The 20,856-nt window shown below is 37.2% G+C and overlaps 1 protein-coding gene across 1 annotated transcript in view; it reads left to right on the forward strand.

Annotated features, from left to right (window-relative positions):
- Positions 1-20,856, forward strand: part of dacha (dachshund a) — a 160,483-nt gene that overhangs the window by 54,874 nt on the left and 84,753 nt on the right. The window contains exon 2 of the mRNA XM_016450796.1: positions 15,298-15,413. Within this exon, the coding sequence (XP_016306282.1) occupies positions 15,298-15,413 (116 nt within the window). The remainder of the gene's footprint in view (positions 1-15,297; positions 15,414-20,856) is intronic.

Raw genomic sequence — 20,856 nt, forward strand, 5'->3', positions numbered from 1 at the left:
ATCTATCTATCTATGTCTGTCTGTCTGTCTGTCTGTCTGTCTATCACAGTATTTTTGGTTGTAAAAATTAAAAAGTGTATAAAAGTGTTGCTTTGAAACACTTTTCACTCAAAGTAAATTAATAATTACAAAGAAATAATTACACAAATAATTACAAACAATTAAGCATGAAATTTTAGAAAGACTGTAATAGTATTTTCTTGTAAAACATACTCCACTAGTCTTTATTTATAATTTTGAAAATCATTTCTTGCAGTGTACATTTTCACTGTGTTTTTAAGTTACATAAATTGTGTCAAATGTTGCATGGTTGTTGATTCCACCACACACAACCTCATTAATTTATTACTATATTGTCATTTTTCATGGCCAATAACGGATAAATGGCCAATATTATATCTGTATATAGGACTTTGTAAAAAAAAAAAAAAAGGAAATTACACTAAAATTATTTGTATGTACAGTATGCTTGAATAGTATGCACTGTAGGAGAGATAAAAGAAAACATGGAATTAATATTCTTTTATACTTTTACTCTAAATATATAGTATACTGTTTGACAAAAAAACCCTCATAATAATACAGTAGGGATCTCTGGGATGCTGGATAGATGTCAACCAGTTACAATGCATTAAAAATATCCAGTTTAGGATGATAACTGATATAGTGCTGATATGTCACAAATTCCTTTCTGGTTCACTTTAACACATTCAAATTTATGAATATAATCTTGAAAGGGTGGGCCTGTTTTGTGCTCAGAAGGTTCACGTATAAGCTGTGCACTTTGATTGCATTTTCTGCATTAATTGTGGAATGGATTTCAATATGGTAAAATGTCTTAAACAGACCAAGGGGCCGTGGACGTGTAGAACTTTGTGAATGCCGTACATACTAATTCTGTGTAAATCCGCAGAGCTTTTCCACGCAGGCCTGCTGATCTGCTGTTTAGCAGCATGTGTCAAGGCCTTGTGTGTCATTTAGAAATAAAGATCATCTCACTGGACGTTCATATTGTTATGGATATTCATACACACACAGGCTCCCATGTGCAATCAAATGATGCGCTCGTGTCATGCGCTCCTCAGATGTGATTGATGGCTGAAGATAATGGCTCACAAACAAACTCTCCCTCCCCCCACTCGCCCGCCCACCATGAATAAGGCAACACCTCTCTCTCGCTCCTCTCCCTCTCGCTCTCGGAGCAGACAGCAGGGTGGAAAACATCTGACATTTATTCAATACCATCAGTAGCTCTGTAGTGGCACTGCTGAGAGAAGGAGGGAAAAATTATGATCGGCGGTTACTTAAGCTAAAAGCTACAGAGTGTCAGACGGAGGCAGAATTGAAAGAAATCCACGAGTGGAGATTTTTCTTCCGGAGATGTGCTGTTTATTCTGGGCCCTTTCCGAAACGGTTCCTTGCGCACAGCCGTACCGAGTTTTTTAATAAAAGCTTGAAGAGGAGGAATTCTCTCAGTTAATAATGCAGAACAAAAGCGACATTGTGCGGGCCGGACAGCATGTGTATTTGTGTGTATGCGTCGAAAGAGGCCATGCCACATAGGCGGGACTCTGTCGTTCTGAGCGTTTGACCTTTCTCTGGTGGCGTCCCAGGAGTCGGCATTTTAGAAAAACGCACCTTTGTTTACTGTCATTAGCTGATATGAGGTCATCTGTTATGGCGACCCCCTCAACAAACACAATTCAGAATTTAATAATCCAATTTAGGTAAAGAGACGGGCCTCTAATTTTCCTAAATTTCCTTAATATACTTGAGGTGGATACTGTAGGCTTGCAAACATAGCAGCAAGCAAGGTTAATTTACCAAGACATACAGTGGGTACGGAAAGTATTCAGACCCCCTTCAATTTTTCACTCTTTGTTATATTGCAGCCATTTGCTAAAATCATTTAAGTTAATTTTTTTTCCTCATTAATGTACACACAGCACCCCATATTGACAGGAAAACACAGAATCGTTGACATTTTTGCAGATTTATTAAAAAAGAAAAACTGAAATATCACATGGTCCTAAGTATTCAGACCCTTTGCTCAGTATTTAGTAGAAGGTGAAAAATTGAAGGGGGTCTGAATACTTTCCGTACCCACTGTAAACCCCAAACTCTCGATTGATTTACCCAAACCCTTCTTACTCTCGGTTATCGTTTTTTAAAAACGACACTAGGAGTAAGTTTACCATGAAAAGAATCACCATGAAAACAAACGCTTAGAAGAAGCATGCCATATTTCTTTATTCTTCTTTTGTTTAATGGCGATCTCATGCTAGGGTTCTGCAAAAAAATCGAATGTGATTTTCATGCGAATCTCGTCAGTAAAGCCGCTTCTGGTGATTAGTAGTAAATCTCCAGCACATGCTTTCAGATGGAGCGGCATTTACTACACAGAGCCGTAGTTCACTGACAAGCTACACAAAATCGGCAATGAATAATTTAGTAAATGCCGCTCCATCTGAAAGCATGTGCTGGAGATTTACTACTAATCACCAGAACCGCGGCTTTACTGACGAGATTCGCATGAAAATCACATTCGATTTTTTTGCCCAGCCCTACTTCATGCATATTGCCACCTACTGGCCTGTTGTCCAATCATTTTTTTTAAATGGTATCTTTTAATAGTTAATCTTTAATCTTTAATTAGTGCTTTGGGTACTAGAAAAGCGTATTATAAATAAAATGTATTATTATTATTTAATCAGGTTTTATTACTGTGAACAAGAATTATATTGTTTGTTTGATGCTATATATATACATATATATATAAATAAAAAAGATTGATTGAACTAAAAACAGTCTGTGCTTGCAAAGATATATGGCTGTGTAAGTTTAGCCATTTTACTTCCACATTTATTGTAAGGTGAGATGTATCATATTTATACTTCTGTTATAAAAATACATTATATAGAAAATGTCCTGTTGCATAAATAAATAACTAAAAATGTACAAAAAAAATAAATACAACTTTTGAATGCAAATGTGTGCGATGAGAACCGTCTTTCTGGAATATCCTTAGGTGCCTATTAAGCAAAGCTCCTATAAGATACCACTGTTAATGCCAGTTTTTCCCCCATGTTTGTTTTTTTCTTGGCCATGGATTATTAAACACTCCATCCACTGAAATTTAACTAGCCAACCGGTAGGTGGTTGGAGACGGTTGTCCTAATTTCTTGGCGTCTCCATGGTTGCACCGCCCTGCACTTGGCTTGCCTCAACCCGACAGCGAAACCGCTAGTTATGGTTAACAATAGTCTTCGTCTGACAATCGCAATCAAGATAATGGAACACAGTGTGAGACGAGCCTGTGGGGAGAAAAAAGCCCTACCACGGCCAAAGCCTTTCCCAAATTAAAAGCATTGGCCTTTAATCTGAGAAATATTGGATGGCTTTATAAGAAAGAGTGATGACTGAACATACATACCTGAAAATGTCAGGTGTGACCTTGCCTGTACTGAAACGCAGTTCGATAGAAAGACAATACAAGCTTTATTGACAACATCTGTGGTGTGATATCACAGAAAATAATGTAAATTTTAGTTTCCTACTTCACTTCTTACATTTCTATTAACAAATTTTGCAGACTGAAGTTATAGACATAATCATAGTATTTTTTTGGAATATTAAAAAACTCTAAACCATGCATATGTAAAATGCATATGTAAAATCTTTCATTTTATTTTGTTATTTCTTGGCCATATATATATATAAACAAACTTACATCTTTAAAAAAAAAAGAAATGAATACTTCAATTCAACAAAAATTAATTGAATTAATAAAAAAGTGACAGTAAAGACATTTATATTGTTACAAAATATTTCTAATTCAAATAAATGCTGTTCTTTTGCACTTTTTATTCATCACAGAATCCTGAAAAAAGTATCATGGTTTCCACAAAAATATATTAAAAAAATGTTTCTTGAGCAGCAAATGACCATATTAGAATGATTTTCTGATGGATCAAGTGAAACTGAAGACTGGAGTAATGATGCTGAAAATTCAGCTTTGCATCACAGGAATAAATAACATTTTAAAATATAGGGCCCTGTCATACACCCAGTGCAATGCGGTGCCAGGCGCGACGCAAGTGTTTTTTGCTAGTTTCGGCCTGATGCAGTTGTCATTTTCACGTCCTGCGTGCACGCTAGTATAGGCGGGTCCACAGCGCGCATACACTCTGCTTATTACACACACAGGGACGCACAGCAGCACACAAACATGGCAAATATGAAAAATTAAAGGATTGCAATGTAAAATATTATTATTGTGTAGGCTACATAAATATGAAAATGTCATAATGGATAGTCATTGCATGTATCAGAATTAGGCTACCTATTTGCTCGCGCATGAGCAGCTCCGTTTCATCTCTGGAGACGCATTCTGTCTTTGCGCTTGCAAATTCCGCCGTGTAAATAGCAAATCCGCCATGGCACGAGCGCAACTGGCACTTAAAGGGGATGGGAGATGAGACTCTGATTGGTTTATTGCACGTTATGCCCAAAACACACCCATTACTCATTAAGAGAATAGGGACAACTCTTTTAGACCATGCGCCCGGGCGCGCCGACCGTTTTTCCTGTCGTTAAACTAGCAAAAGTGGATTTGGACACGCCCTAAATGCACCTGCGTCGTGCTCTTTAGACCATGCGCTTAGATCGTTAAAATAGGGCCCATAGTCACATAGAAAACAGTTATTTTAAATTGTAATAATATTTCACAATATTACTGTATTCATTGTATTTTTGATCAAATAAATGCATGAAAGATTTTGTTATGAAATAACATATTGAAGATACAGTATATGAATGTTTATGTATTAACTATTCAGTAAAGTGTGAATGATTTTGCTTGTGTCTGCCACATGCACTTGTGGTCCGCTTTACTGTACGCTAATTAATTTAGTTGTACTACACTGAAAGCAAAGTGCAGAATGAAATCAGCTGCAGTTGTCTGACTGTGAGAATAGAGCTTTACATGTGGCAGTCGGAGACCAGACAGCTTCACGCACAGTGTGTGTGTGTGTGTGTGTGTGTGTGTGTGTGTACGTTTGCAAGAGAAAGGATTTCAGTAGTATTGGTTGAATGCATGGACATATGGAGACTGACTCCTCTTGGGCATCAGCGGGTACCAGGAGCCCCATCATCCTCTCTGTCTGTCTCTCTCCCTCACGCTGTCTCTCTCTCGCTGTCTGTCTCTCTGAACTGGCACACTGGTAGCTCCTCTCCCTGGGATACTCAAGCCTTTCAAACATGAGTAATTGATGAATTGTATGCGATATGCAAATGTGAATGCATAAATCTCCTGACTGACAGCTTAATTTATGTGAGCCTTTAAGAATGCAGGATTAGATTTTAATTAAATATCTTCAAAGGCACCCCGACTCATTTTTGATTTGAGTACATTTTTCTCTTGCCTCAGCTGCCGTCTTTGTTGATGTTAAAACCGTTTTCCATTATAATTTTGGAAATCTGATTTTGTTTTCCCTCCCTGTCCTCCCGCACCCCCCTCCGGCCACGGTCCAACTCTTGGCCTTTGCTTCTTCTTGGGCTAAACATTATTACAAACAGTTCTCTCTAAACGAAAAGATTAAAACAAAGTTTGATCCCGCGAACAAACTCTTAAGCCACGCCCACTCTGCAGAAAGGGGTGTTGTTTGATTCACCTACCTCGGAACTTCCATGTGGCCCCGCCCCCATCTTTTCAGCTCTCCAGCACGTGCTTTCAGATGGAGCGGCATTTACTACACAGAGCCGTAGTTCACTGACAAGCTACACAAAATCGGCAATGAATAATTTAGTAAATGCCGCTCCATCTGAAAGCATGTGCTGGAGATTTACTACTAATCACCAGAACCGCGGCTTTACTGACGAGATTCGCATGAAAATCACATTCGATTTTTTTGCCCAGCCCTACTTCATGCATATTGCCACCTACTGGCCTGTTGTCCAATCATTTTTTTTAAATGGTATCTTTTAATAGTTAATCTTTAATCTTTAATTAGTGCTTTGGGTACTAGAAAAGCGTATTATAAATAAAATGTATTATTATTATTTAATCAGGTTTTATTACTGTGAACAAGAATTATATTGTTTGTTTGATGCTATATATATACATATATATATAAATAAAAAAGATTGATTGAACTAAAAACAGTCTGTGCTTGCAAAGATATATGGCTGTGTAAGTTTAGCCATTTTACTTCCACATTTATTGTAAGGTGAGATGTATCATATTTATACTTCTGTTATAAAAATACATTATATAGAAAATGTCCTGTTGCATAAATAAATAACTAAAAATGTACAAAAAAAATAAATACAACTTTTGAATGCAAATGTGTGCGATGAGAACCGTCTTTCTGGAATATCCTTAGGTGCCTATTAAGCAAAGCTCCTATAAGATACCACTGTTAATGCCAGTTTTTCCCCCATGTTTGTTTTTTTCTTGGCCATGGATTATTAAACACTCCATCCACTGAAATTTAACTAGCCAACCGGTAGGTGGTTGGAGACGGTTGTCCTAATTTCTTGGCGTCTCCATGGTTGCACCGCCCTGCACTTGGCTTGCCTCAACCCGACAGCGAAACCGCTAGTTATGGTTAACAATAGTCTTCGTCTGACAATCGCAATCAAGATAATGGAACACAGTGTGAGACGAGCCTGTGGGGAGAAAAAAGCCCTACCACGGCCAAAGCCTTTCCCAAATTAAAAGCATTGGCCTTTAATCTGAGAAATATTGGATGGCTTTATAAGAAAGAGTGATGACTGAACATACATACCTGAAAATGTCAGGTGTGACCTTGCCTGTACTGAAACGCAGTTCGATAGAAAGACAATACAAGCTTTATTGACAACATCTGTGGTGTGATATCACAGAAAATAATGTAAATTTTAGTTTCCTACTTCACTTCTTACATTTCTATTAACAAATTTTGCAGACTGAAGTTATAGACATAATCATAGTATTTTTTTGGAATATTAAAAAACTCTAAACCATGCATATGTAAAATGCATATGTAAAATCTTTCATTTTATTTTGTTATTTCTTGGCCATATATATATATAAACAAACTTACATCTTTAAAAAAAAAAGAAATGAATACTTCAATTCAACAAAAATTAATTGAATTAATAAAAAAGTGACAGTAAAGACATTTATATTGTTACAAAATATTTCTAATTCAAATAAATGCTGTTCTTTTGCACTTTTTATTCATCACAGAATCCTGAAAAAAGTATCATGGTTTCCACAAAAATATATTAAAAAAATGTTTCTTGAGCAGCAAATGACCATATTAGAATGATTTTCTGATGGATCAAGTGAAACTGAAGACTGGAGTAATGATGCTGAAAATTCAGCTTTGCATCACAGGAATAAATAACATTTTAAAATATAGGGCCCTGTCATACACCCAGTGCAATGCGGTGCCAGGCGCGACGCAAGTGTTTTTTGCTAGTTTCGGCCTGATGCAGTTGTCATTTTCACGTCCTGCGTGCACGCTAGTATAGGCGGGTCCACAGCGCGCATACACTCTGCTTATTACACACACAGGGACGCACAGCAGCACACAAACATGGCAAATATGAAAAATTAAAGGATTGCAATGTAAAATATTATTATTGTGTAGGCTACATAAATATGAAAATGTCATAATGGATAGTCATTGCATGTATCAGAATTAGGCTACCTATTTGCTCGCGCATGAGCAGCTCCGTTTCATCTCTGGAGACGCATTCTGTCTTTGCGCTTGCAAATTCCGCCGTGTAAATAGCAAATCCGCCATGGCACGAGCGCAACTGGCACTTAAAGGGGATGGGAGATGAGACTCTGATTGGTTTATTGCACGTTATGCCCAAAACACACCCATTACTCATTAAGAGAATAGGGACAACTCTTTTAGACCATGCGCCCGGGCGCGCCGACCGTTTTTCCTGTCGTTAAACTAGCAAAAGTGGATTTGGACACGCCCTAAATGCACCTGCGTCGTGCTCTTTAGACCATGCGCTTAGATCGTTAAAATAGGGCCCATAGTCACATAGAAAACAGTTATTTTAAATTGTAATAATATTTCACAATATTACTGTATTCATTGTATTTTTGATCAAATAAATGCATGAAAGATTTTGTTATGAAATAACATATTGAAGATACAGTATATGAATGTTTATGTATTAACTATTCAGTAAAGTGTGAATGATTTTGCTTGTGTCTGCCACATGCACTTGTGGTCCGCTTTACTGTACGCTAATTAATTTAGTTGTACTACACTGAAAGCAAAGTGCAGAATGAAATCAGCTGCAGTTGTCTGACTGTGAGAATAGAGCTTTACATGTGGCAGTCGGAGACCAGACAGCTTCACGCACAGTGTGTGTGTGTGTGTGTGTGTGTGTGTGTGTGTACGTTTGCAAGAGAAAGGATTTCAGTAGTATTGGTTGAATGCATGGACATATGGAGACTGACTCCTCTTGGGCATCAGCGGGTACCAGGAGCCCCATCATCCTCTCTGTCTGTCTCTCTCCCTCACGCTGTCTCTCTCTCGCTGTCTGTCTCTCTGAACTGGCACACTGGTAGCTCCTCTCCCTGGGATACTCAAGCCTTTCAAACATGAGTAATTGATGAATTGTATGCGATATGCAAATGTGAATGCATAAATCTCCTGACTGACAGCTTAATTTATGTGAGCCTTTAAGAATGCAGGATTAGATTTTAATTAAATATCTTCAAAGGCACCCCGACTCATTTTTGATTTGAGTACATTTTTCTCTTGCCTCAGCTGCCGTCTTTGTTGATGTTAAAACCGTTTTCCATTATAATTTTGGAAATCTGATTTTGTTTTCCCTCCCTGTCCTCCCGCACCCCCCTCCGGCCACGGTCCAACTCTTGGCCTTTGCTTCTTCTTGGGCTAAACATTATTACAAACAGTTCTCTCTAAACGAAAAGATTAAAACAAAGTTTGATCCCGCGAACAAACTCTTAAGCCACGCCCACTCTGCAGAAAGGGGTGTTGTTTGATTCACCTACCTCGGAACTTCCATGTGGCCCCGCCCCCATCTTTTCAGCCACATTGTCTCAGCGAGACAAGCAGGTGTCGCCTGTTCATGAATATTGAATAAGGCCGTTTAAAAGATGACAAGGGCACATTTACGAAGCCGGGAGAGAATAAAAAGTGCTTAGTAACCCAGTTTTCGCCGGTCCCCAGCAGAGCGCTATGCTGTCGCCGGGGATTTGAGCAGAGTGATTGGTTGCGACGAGCGCACTGACAGGGTTTTCTTCTCCGGCGTGTGGAACGTCAAGTAACGTGTGAATGACTTTTCACTGCCATCTGTTCCTCCAGCCCGATGGGATACGGGAAAGAGAGGAGAGTGTGAGTGTGTGTGTGTGTGTGATTGTATACTCACTGCTCTTCACTGTCTGTCGTGGCTGTAGGGAACGCACATGGGCATCATGCCTGCGAGTGGGAAAGGGAGATGAAAAATATTCCCATATCAGGGAATTCTCAGGGTGTAAGAGGCTCCATTACAGTCAGATTGACTGAAGAACTGAGAGGTTCACAGGGTGCCGGTTCAATATACCGACAATCAGCCTTCAATAGACCTGCATTACAACCAGTTAATGGAGACAAAGTCAAGACACTCTGATTAGGAGTCTTCATACTGTTTCTGCCTTTCTTATAAACACTATTTTTACAGTAAGAACCTGAGAACTTGGATATTGTCTCCTCCACATTATTGGATGCTTAGCAGCAGTTTGGAATTTTTTTATTTTTATTATTATTATTTTTATTTAATTTTAAATAATAATTGGAATTATGGCTGCAACAACTAGTCTATAAAATGTATAAAACTTTTGAACATTTTTATACATAAAACCAGTTAAATTGTCGTAAAACTGCCCAATTATCTTTTTCGGGAAACGTTTGCGTTTCACGCCATACTCGTACTGCTACCATTCATGCATCATCACCAAAATACCTTTTAAAAATTATTTTAAAAATAAAAAATTTGATTCATATTGGTGTCTGTTAATCACAGTTGTCGTTATCAAAAAGGATGATTGTGCAATACTAGAGTGCATACCCAGCTAACTTATATTACAGCTAATTCTCAACTTTTTCTTTGCACGGCAAGTATTTGAGTTTTGTTTAATGGCCTTCCATTTACACATAAAGCGCACTTACATGTATAACAAAATGTTGCTAACAATAAAAAGTCTCATAAAAGCCATATGATGCAAATATGAACTACTATAAAACCATGCAACATTACATTTTGAAATCATTGGATGTTTCCCTTTTTTAATGTCAAAACATGGCTAAGTGCAGCACAAAATCAGCATAAGTACTCAAGTGGTCCAAAATGTGCGATCGGGTTTTGCTCTAATGCTTTTTTTATCTGTAAATAAACTTTGGCCAATTTAATCCAAAAATATATTACTGATCTAAATAGTTCAATACTAAGTGTCATTATTTCAGTACTATATCTTTGTTCGTAGTAGTCATACTAAGTCCCATATTTCGACACAATTAGAATTCCAGTACTCTTTCTGGAACATTGTGTTGAGTACATGACGGCTGTACCTTTCCGAAAGCGCTCTTGAAAATGAAAGGATGGGTTTTATATAAGGGAAGCACCTGTCACGAGCGAGGAAAGAACTGCTCGGCCTCTAACAATACCCAGTCAAAGTGGAGCTAAATAAGAAAATAGCTTTAAGAGTCCCGCGGGAGTCAAGTGCCTGTTCACGCACAATCGCCTGACTGCAGACTTCGAACGACTCCAACATGTTGGCTTTTTTTCTATCTTGTACTTCGGGTACGCCTCGATTAGGAATGCTCGAAAGGAGCAAGTGAGTCAGATGCTCCAAATGAGGAAACAAGGAACTCTTCTTGTTCTTCAACACACATACAGTATGTCGATGTAGAGCTTTACAGGAAACAGTTTTCCACCTCGCTTTAAGCACGACCGGAAACGTCTGCTTAAGTTTTTTTCAACAGTCACCAATGTGCGATTTCAAGTTAGTAGCTGACCGTCTTCAAAGGCGGGATCATTTGACATTTAGCTGATTTTTCTTTCTGCACCACAATGACCCCACAGAATCATTTGCTGCCCCACCATGCTGTTTTCTAATTTGCTTTCCTCAAAGGAAATGGAGTTGTGTTATCGGAACACTGAGATAATTGATTGTTTTCCAACGTGGCTTTTGTCAGAATGATGTAAAAACGAACTCTGAAACAAACTCAGACCTTTGCACACAAAGGTCTTTGTGGATTGTTTTTAATAACAATAAGTTATAAGAAGTTTCTTTCTCACCTGTGGCCTAGTGGTTAGCACTAATGTGGGAGACGCCAGTCTCGATCCCCCTCTACATTATCTGTCAATAAAATCAGTAAAAAGTCATATAAAGTGAGTTTTTCAATGAAAATTTTCTTAGGCTACGTTTACACGTCAACGGTGTAGTCAAAAAAGGAAAAGTTTTTCACTTGCGTTTTTAAAAAGTTTCACGTATACACGACGTTTTCAAAACGATTCGCGTTTACACATATCCGCGAAAACGGCCAAAAACGCATGCCTTACGTATGCCAGGCCAGTAGTTGGCGCTGCCACCTTGTTAGTAAACAGTACCTGTAGGGAAGTGACGATTATAGGTTGTATATGTTGCGTCTCCGCTGTTGGTTGTAATATTGGTGAAGTAAATCCACACTTTGCTGAAGAAGCGTTAGCAAACTCTTGAGCAGCAACAACAGTACCATGTACTCCACCATTGTTGTGTATGTTTGTTCGCGCTTGCCTTTAAAATCGACACGTACTGCGCATGTCTGCATACCTAACACGTACTACGCACGCGCATGACGCCACCGTTTTCAAAGATTCCCGTTTTGGATGTTTCCACGGAAACGATAACGGTGGCGTTTTCAAAAACTTGCATTTTGAAACCCGTTTTCAAAAATATGTGTTTTCAGTCCCCAAAATGCCGTTGTCATGTAAACGAACAGGCAAAATGCATAAAAAGTTTCCCGTTTTTGGCTGAAAACGTTGTAGTGTAAACGGCCCCTTAGAGTAAAAAGTCAAACAAAACAAGGCTAAAAAGTAGTTTGTCGAACTCTCCCTGAATCAAAGACTTCATTCATTTTATCCGCATTAGAGAGGAATTGTGGTCTGGATAACTGCTGACGTTTTTTTTACAGTACAGTAAACTCCATCGACTGCTCTCCACTTACAGGCACTACAACGGCTAAAGTGATTCATGTTTGATTGCCTCTCTTTTCCACCACGCTCCACTGTTCATAGTTTTTAATTGGATTAGTAATGTGACGTTCCAAAGTGATTCCCATTTGCCACGGACCATGACAAGCTTGTCAACAGATCAACAAGTCAAACTGGGATATCTTGAGACAGGAAAGGGAGGAAGGTCAGTACGGTGCCTTATGGACAAAACTGGAAGCTGAAGGGGTCGTTTGAAGTTTACCATTGATCAATTTGGCTTCTAGTAGATTTTCTGTTCATTGGGATTGTTTGACTGCAGTATAGTCTGAAATTTAATTACTTAAAAATACACATAAGTGTACTACTGAGGTCTTAGAGAATGAAGATCTGAGAATGATGGAAGTACAGTTTAGGCCAGGGGCTGAAATTTAATACATACATACATTATATATATATATACACAGTATATATACATATAGTTTTAAAGAATTAAACAAAAGTAAAGTAAATAATAGTTGGCTATAATGATAAAAAAAATGTGAATTTAACCATTGGCATTTATGTTGTCATTGCATTAAAGATTATTAAACTATTATGTGGAAAATTACTTTTACTATTAAATTTAAATAAATAATTATTATTAATTCATATTTATCGGTATAGTATGCTTTCATAACAGAATAAAAAAATGTATGGTTAATTGTGACTTTTTATCTCACAATTCATACTTTTTTTCTCGCAATTTTCAGAAAAAACTCAAAAAGATTCAGATAAGAAATTTGAGAAATATTAGAATTGTATGATATAAAATGACTTTTTCTTGCAATTTTTTTGCAAGAAAAAAATTCAGAATTGTGAGATACAAATATTGTATAAAGATTTTCTGAGAAAAAACGTTTTTTTTTTAACCTTTTTTTTTTTAATTTCATGGTGGAAAAAAAAAAACAATTGTGAGATGTAAACTCAAAATTCAGATAAAAAAAAGTCAGAATTGCAAGATATAAACTTGCAAGATTTGTGAGATGTAAACTCGAAATTGCGTGAAAACAAAAGAATTCTGTGTTTATACATCGCAAGTCTGAATTGTGATTTTTATTTTTTTATTATGTGACAGAAACAGCCTTCTATAGCACTCCCCCAAGCAACTCCCCCAAAGTAACATTTGATTTTTTTCTGAAATTTTCCCCAACTCTGAAAACCTCAAATATGTTATACTGCTGGATAGTGTTGTTGATGTGATGTGATAAAATAAAATAATAAAACATTTCCACAAATTTGCAATGAACCAAACTTATTTTTTAATCTTATGAACAAATGGCATCAAAGTTTTTATGTTTATGTTAACAATAATGTAAGTAGTACATTAATGTAAGTTGGAGCTGGTGATATTTCATTTGTTTTCCACAATCAGTAGCAAACTTGCATTCAGGTTGGGCTTGAAAATACATCACATTATGGATGTAAACTGGTTGCAAATGTTGTTTTGTGTTGACTTCAGTTGTCTACTTCGGCTAGATGTGCATGCATTGTATGCTGTCATGAATGACTTGTGAAACTTCTATGTAATACTACTACTCTCTGAAACTGCAGTGTAATACTATTAAGAACAACTTGCCCACTGTGGCGTTCTTCCTCTTTGCTTTACTACGATCGGTTTAGTGGTGATTCTTCTCTGGTTTGTGTTTGTTAGCACTGCAGTATTAATAGAACGGTGAAAAACACTTGCTGCTTGATGTACTTGGACAAGATCCAATGATATGCAGCAGTAGAATTAGCATTTTGCTTTTCTGGCTTATTTTGCTCTGCCAGCACCCTTGCACAGGGTTCGAACTGTCATGTACCTGTCTCTTTGATAGCCCGTCTCACAATGAAGTGCAGGAGATAAGTGTGTGTGTTTGTGTTTTGTGTTGAATAATTTGTTGTACGTTAGTGGAACAGGATTCTAAAGCCGTGCTTGTTCATGTATCTATCATGATAGGGGATGATGTGTAACCTTATGTATGTATGTTTGTTTGGTGTGTGTGTGTGTGTGTGTGTGTGTGTGTGTGTGTGTAAAATAGAAACTTGCTTATGCTCTGAAACAATCTTCCTTTTCATTGGTCTGTCAGAAGAGTGACAGACCTTCCCATAAAATCACATTTGCAGCATTTATTGTAACGTTGGTGATAAAGAAAAGGGGAAAAAAGATATGTGCCAATTTCTTAGAAATGTACTCTTTGTATTCTTGTTGGTTTCATACAGGTTAAAAAAAAATAATAATTTTCAAGAAAATATTCAATTTAATGACTCTAAAAATGAAGATGAGATGACTAGAAAATAATCAATTGAAAAGTAATAACATTTTTCTTACACTTTGAAAACATAAGTGTACATATCTTAATCGTTATTTTCAAATTTGAAAAAAAAAAATAAAAAAATGTTTTCAGGGCAAAAGTTTTGTTTTGTTTAGTTTGGTTATGCAAATAGCATGAATTTCTATTAATAAATGTTAAGTTTTTAGGGAGTCACACCACAACCAGATCTAACCTTACCTTCTCATGAAAAAATGTCAAATTATGATATTGGTTGTACCACAATCTTACAAAAAACAAACAAACAAACAAAAAAAACTTAAAAATGTAATAAAAATAATACTATTACAAAATAATATTATTGCTATTAAGAAAAAATTAAAATTATTTAAATTTTTTCCCCCCTAAGGAATAATAGTAGACAATTATACCTATTAATAACTAAATTATAACTATTTAACATTTTCTTGTCAAGAATTTTCTTTTTAAATGAGGCTTTTTTTCTTTATCAAAAATTAAATGATTCAGGAATTAAAAAAAAAAAAGCTCTGTATTGTGGATGATGTATCATATCATGGCATCATGTATATTCAAGAATTGTCTTTCTAAATTGTTATTTATTTATTTTTTAAATGAATGAGGGTCATGTCATTGACCTATATTTGGTGTTCACCAATCAAAACACACCTCTCAATCATGTGACCAAGTGACCTACTGTACATGATCAAGCAAAAATGTAGATGCAAATGTATTTGATGGCATATTAAACCCCTGTTGTGTTTTTTTTTCTGTGCAGTTCTCGGCCCGGTCGTCCTCCCAAGCGTTCTCTCGGCGTGGCGATGCAGGACAGCTCTCGTCTGCTTCCACACGGCGTTCACGGGCTGCTCTCTCCCAGCCTGCTCTCCCCGACAGGTAAGACACCCCCCTCTCGCTCACCCACCTGCAAGACCTAAAAAAACCAGCCTCACCTGTCAATGAACGACATGCTCTCAGACGGACGCCAATGTGTAAAACCACACATATGAACATTTTGTCTCATTTATGCTTGATTTTTCTTTCTTCTCTGAAATCTGGATTTTTTGGGGGTCTTTTTTTCCCCATCTCTCTCGCTCTCCTTTTCTCTCCTCCTCCCACTCTTCCACCTTCTGCAAATCAGCTCGTATTGATTTCCCCCCTCTGTCCTTCACTGGCCACCACTGCGTCTCAAACAGAGGTTAAACTATTGGATTTCTGTAGCCTCTTTGCTTTTTTCCTGTGCATGCATTTGCTTTCTCTCTTTCTCTGTCGTCATCCCTCTTTCATCTTTCCTTCCTTTGGAATGCAATCTGTTTCAGAGGAATTGTTTTATCGCTTTTAGACCAAATCCCAAACCACTGGACATCACCTGCGTGTTTGTTTGTGTATTTATATTTACAAGTAAACCGCATGTGTCGTGCTCGGATACGTTAACGTCATCTCCTCTTCTTGCCTTTTAGCTTCAGTTCTCTAAATTGCTGATGGTAGTGGCAATTTAGCTCTCACAATGGCCAGCGCGTGTATCGATCTGCGCAGCGCGGAGTAGCCGGAGCAGTCCGTTAGCCGGCCCCGTTGATTGATTTTAGATGACTCTGTTGTTATTTCTGCCAGCCGCTCCAGGGGGGAAGGAGCTCTTTAAAATGTGCGTCCACATTTCTCTCAATCCCTCTGCTCATCTCGCCGTCCCCAACGCCAACAAATGTCTGACTTTGTAGGATGTGATGCGATTTGAGAGCAACGTGAGTTAATAGGGAAACTGACATTATGGGCCTCATTCATGAAACGTGAGCATGAATTTCTGTGTGAATCATTTGTAAAACCATTCTTACCTAACATGAAAAATCATAAAACTATATATATTTTTTTTTTATACAGGTCATTTATTTTTTGAATGATTTTTTAGGTGTTTTTAATTTAAGTTGGAATTTAGCAAAGGTGGATTTACTGTGACATTTTTAACAATCATATTTCATGTAGACTATACACTGTTGCTCATAAGTTTCGAATCATTCAACTTTTTTTTTTTTTTTGAAGGTAGTCTCTTATGCTCTCCAAGGCTGCATCTATTTGATTCAAATATCCAATAACAGAAGTAATGTTGTGAAATATTATTACAATTTAAAATTCTTGTTTTCAATTTGAATATATATTAAAATGTAATTTGTTCCTGTAATCAAAGCTGAATTTTCAGCATCATTCAGTGTCACATGATCCTTCAGAAATCAATTCTTATATTTGTTTAAGAAATCTTTTGTTACATTATAAATGACTCTGCTTGCTGAATAAAACTTTTTTTTTTTTAATATATTTTTAATAGTAGTCTATCACAGTTTCCACAAAAACAGTAAGAAAATAATAACAATGTTTCTTGAGCTGCAAATCAACATATTAAATTGATCTGAAGGATCATTTGCTGAAAATTCTATATTTCATCACAGGAATAAATTACACTGATCAAATAAATGCAGCCTTGTTGAATATAATAGGCTACTTTTAAAAACAAAACAACAACAACAGCAAAAACTAAGTTTTGACCGATAGTGTAACTTATGTATTTCTTCCAGATGGTAGTTACTGGTATCATTTACCCTTTTAAACATGTTAAATGAACTAAAGTGTTTATTTTGGACTCTATCCGGTTATGTTCCAAACCCCTCGGTTCTTTCTGCTGTAATTCCATGCATGAATCCATGCAGCTCTAAAAGAACTGACATCCACATGTATGTCAGGATGCCTCCGTCTATTCTCCGTGACAGCAGTATCAACATATTGTGAAACTTGAGGAGCTGAACTTAATCTGAATGTTTATAGCGATCAACACTTGCACTTTTTCAGTTACTTGCATGTATTCCAGTAAGAATAGACAGCGTGAAATGTAAATCATCTACACTTTTACATAATTTTTTTTACATAGATGTATCGCCCTTCCACTGAGATACAGTATTCATGGTAATACAACGCCTGAAAATATTAACTTGTAAATGGGCCACAATTATCAAAGACGACTAAATTTGTGATCTTTCACAGCAAATTACTGGATTTGTGACTTTTTAATGAAGTAAAAATGAATGTAATTAGTATTGGTTGTAATATTAATCTAGTATGAATTCTAATTACAGTTGTCCTTATTATAGTCAGTAATTATACAAGTGTGCATTTATAATGAATTCATGTTGTAATAAAATGGCAGGGTCACATATATCTGTTAGTATCTTCTTTCTAATCTAAACCCAATAAAGATTCTATTTTGAATGTGTGGTCATAGATCAGTTCATCGTAACTATTGTCACATTCTAGCAGCATTACTAACACATCAGCAGATTCTGATCAGACTTGTCATTTAATTATTAGCAGCAATTTGTGCTGTTATTTACTGCTAACGCCATAATTAGGCAGAAAAAAAGTGGCGCTCGGCTGATACGGCGCTCAGTGGAGGATATCAGTGCTCATCCTCACCCTCAGAAAGAGAAAAAACAGCCAGAGAAAAGCGTCTCTGGAGAAATGAAGCATTCTTCTCTCCTCTCAAAGCCCTGTGTTTGCAATCAAGACGGAGCGTCTGAATGCAGTAGGGGGTGCTGGGAAAGGTGTTGTTGTGGGGTTTGTTTTCGCGTTTGGTTTCCTGGATTGCTGTTGACAGAAACATTATAAGCCTGTGGCACTTGAGCGGAGGAGAGAGCGAACGAGAGCTGATATACACCTCATACGTACAAGACATTAGAATAACTTGCGTTGTTTGTGCTTTGGGCATGATACCTGAAACTGTGAGGCTTATTGACAAAAGGTATGCTATTACTTCTGAAAACGTAACGATTTTCACTTGGTGGACTATAAAAAACATCCAAATCTCATAGACTTTTAAGGAGGGACCCTTTGAAGAATCGACCCAAGCCATATCTAGAGATCAGAATATCAGTTTAGCGACTTATTCCTAGTTCAGTTCATCCATTGTTCTCTTTATAAAAAAGCAAAAAACAAGGTTACGGTGAAGCACTTACAATGGAAGTAAATGGGGTCGGATTTGGAGGATTTGAAAGCAGAAATGTGAAGGTTATAACTGAACAAAAGCACTCTCATTCATTCTTCTATTTAAAGTTGTGTATTATTTGAGCTGTAAAGTTGTTATCGTCACTTTTATGGCCTTTTTAGGGTAATTGTTGGTATTGTCATGGCAATGAATTTGCTAAATTTAATATAAATTCACTCATGTTAGTGAGTGACTTTATCAGGCTAAAATCATGTATACTGTTATGTCTTGTGGCTATTTTTATTGAAACAGTGAGTATTTTGACATTTACAGACTGGCCCCATTCACTTCCACTGTAAATGCATTACTGTAACCATTTTTTTTTGTTTTCTTTTAATAGAGACAATTTGAAAATCATTTTCGGTTATCAACAAAATGCGGCAAGTGCTGTTGACTGCTTAACTTGTATTGAACTGAAATATTCCTTTTAAAGTTGTGCTCTTTTGTTTTGAGCCAATAAGCCAAACCCTAGCAACGCCCTGCCAACCAAAAACACTTTTTGTTTCAGAAAAAAAAAAAAATCTAATAATCTTTATGTAGTTGACCGGATGCAGGGTAATTTGACTTTCACAGACTTCCCAACTCACTGCCTGTTCGGGGTTCGAGTCTGGGCCCACCGCTGATAACAGATAACTGATGGGCGGCACTGATACAAAATGTCAGCGAAAGGACACTTGAACACTCTCTCAAACTCACACACACACACACACACACGTCCCCGGCCTTCCATCTCATACATACACACTTGTAGAAAGTGACACTTACACAAACCTGTCTACAAACACACTCACACACACGCTCTGTCTCTCTCTTTCTCTGTGGGTGAAAACAATTGCAGGCCTAGCTGGTGACTTTGATGAATGACATGTCCCTTTGGGGAGCAGTTTCTCCATCTGTTTATCCCCCCTTCTGTTGCCCCCCTCCCTAACTCACTCACACACATGTTCAGAAACACACAGCACACTCAGTGCAGGAGTATTTAAGACTGCCGCTGTCTCCGTCATGCACCTGTAAGCACTCTTGCATGCACAAGACATCTTCTTTTTCAAGCACCTAGAGTCTCGTTGTTGTATGTTGTTTCTGTTAGTATTTGTTGGCTATAGATTTTTTATTTTTTTTTGATGAAAATGGTTGGTTACCTTAAAAAGTAGTCATCTGGTCAGACTTAAGGTTAATATGAGATTGCAGTTCGCAACCCATTCTGCTTCCGTAATGTTATATGTTTTTAAACAAAGATATTAAATGATAAAAAATGACATAACTTGATTTTATCAATCCAGAATTGGATTGAAGCTGAAAAAATATATATATACCAAAATATTACCAAAATTTAGTGTTTTATGGTGCAAACTACTACTTGGTAAGCTAATTCAAGCACTGCCACTCAAAATATTCTACATAAACCAGTCAGGAGCTGGTCACTTGTGTTGCACTCTGACTGGAGGGGTTAACTGTGTGTGTGTGTGTGTGTGTGTGTGTGTGTGTGTGTAGGAAAAGAGCTAGGATAAATAAAACATGGAGATCTGTTTGGTGACATATGGGCCAGTGCATCCCGTCTCCTGCATCCTAATGAACGCTAAGCCTTTCAAACGGTGTGAGACCAAAGCTTTGTGCTGCCAGGAATATATAGATATCAGCAAGAGCCAGTGAGCCTTTACGTTTGGCTAAACCTGTGATTCACGTGAACGCGTGTGAATAGCAACAACAAACTTAATTTTGCACTTTTGTTAGGTTTGTAAAATGTCGTTAAGGAGTCATGTGTTAACATGCACATCACGTCGTGCGGATTTAACATATGGCAGTCAATTGACAAGTCAGCTGAAAAAAAATCCACAGTTGAACACAAATTAAGCTCGTAATTTGCAAATTGTTTTTTTTTTGGTGTCAGAGAGAGAGAGAGTGAGAGAGAGAAAACTTCTCACAGTCTCAATGTCATTAGCACATCTGTGACTTTTTGACATCTTTTTTTGATCTCTGACACAGGTGACATCTGTACAGTCACAGCAGATTTTTTTAACCCTTTTAATCCCCCAGGTTACATGTGTGACCAAAATTCAAAGTTTGAAGTAGTTGTTGTATTTTACGCAGAGTTGTTAACTGTAAGTGAAAGTGCTGACTCTCTTGATTATACTTTATATCACAGCTTAATAAAGTTAAATTTACCAGAAATTCACTGTAACTCAGTAATAATGTTTCAGACCTTACGGGAGACATGTTAGTGCCTGTATGTTTTACATTTCATAACTGTATAAATAACGTCTCGGTTACTTGTGTAACCCTCGTTCCCTGAAGGAGGGGACGGAGACATTACGTCAG

This window comes from Sinocyclocheilus anshuiensis, unplaced genomic scaffold (genome assembly GCF_001515605.1).
Source record: "Sinocyclocheilus anshuiensis isolate Anshui unplaced genomic scaffold, SAMN03320099.WGS_v1.1 scaffold25, whole genome shotgun sequence".
NCBI classification, from domain to species: Eukaryota; Metazoa; Chordata; class Actinopteri; order Cypriniformes; family Cyprinidae; genus Sinocyclocheilus; species Sinocyclocheilus anshuiensis.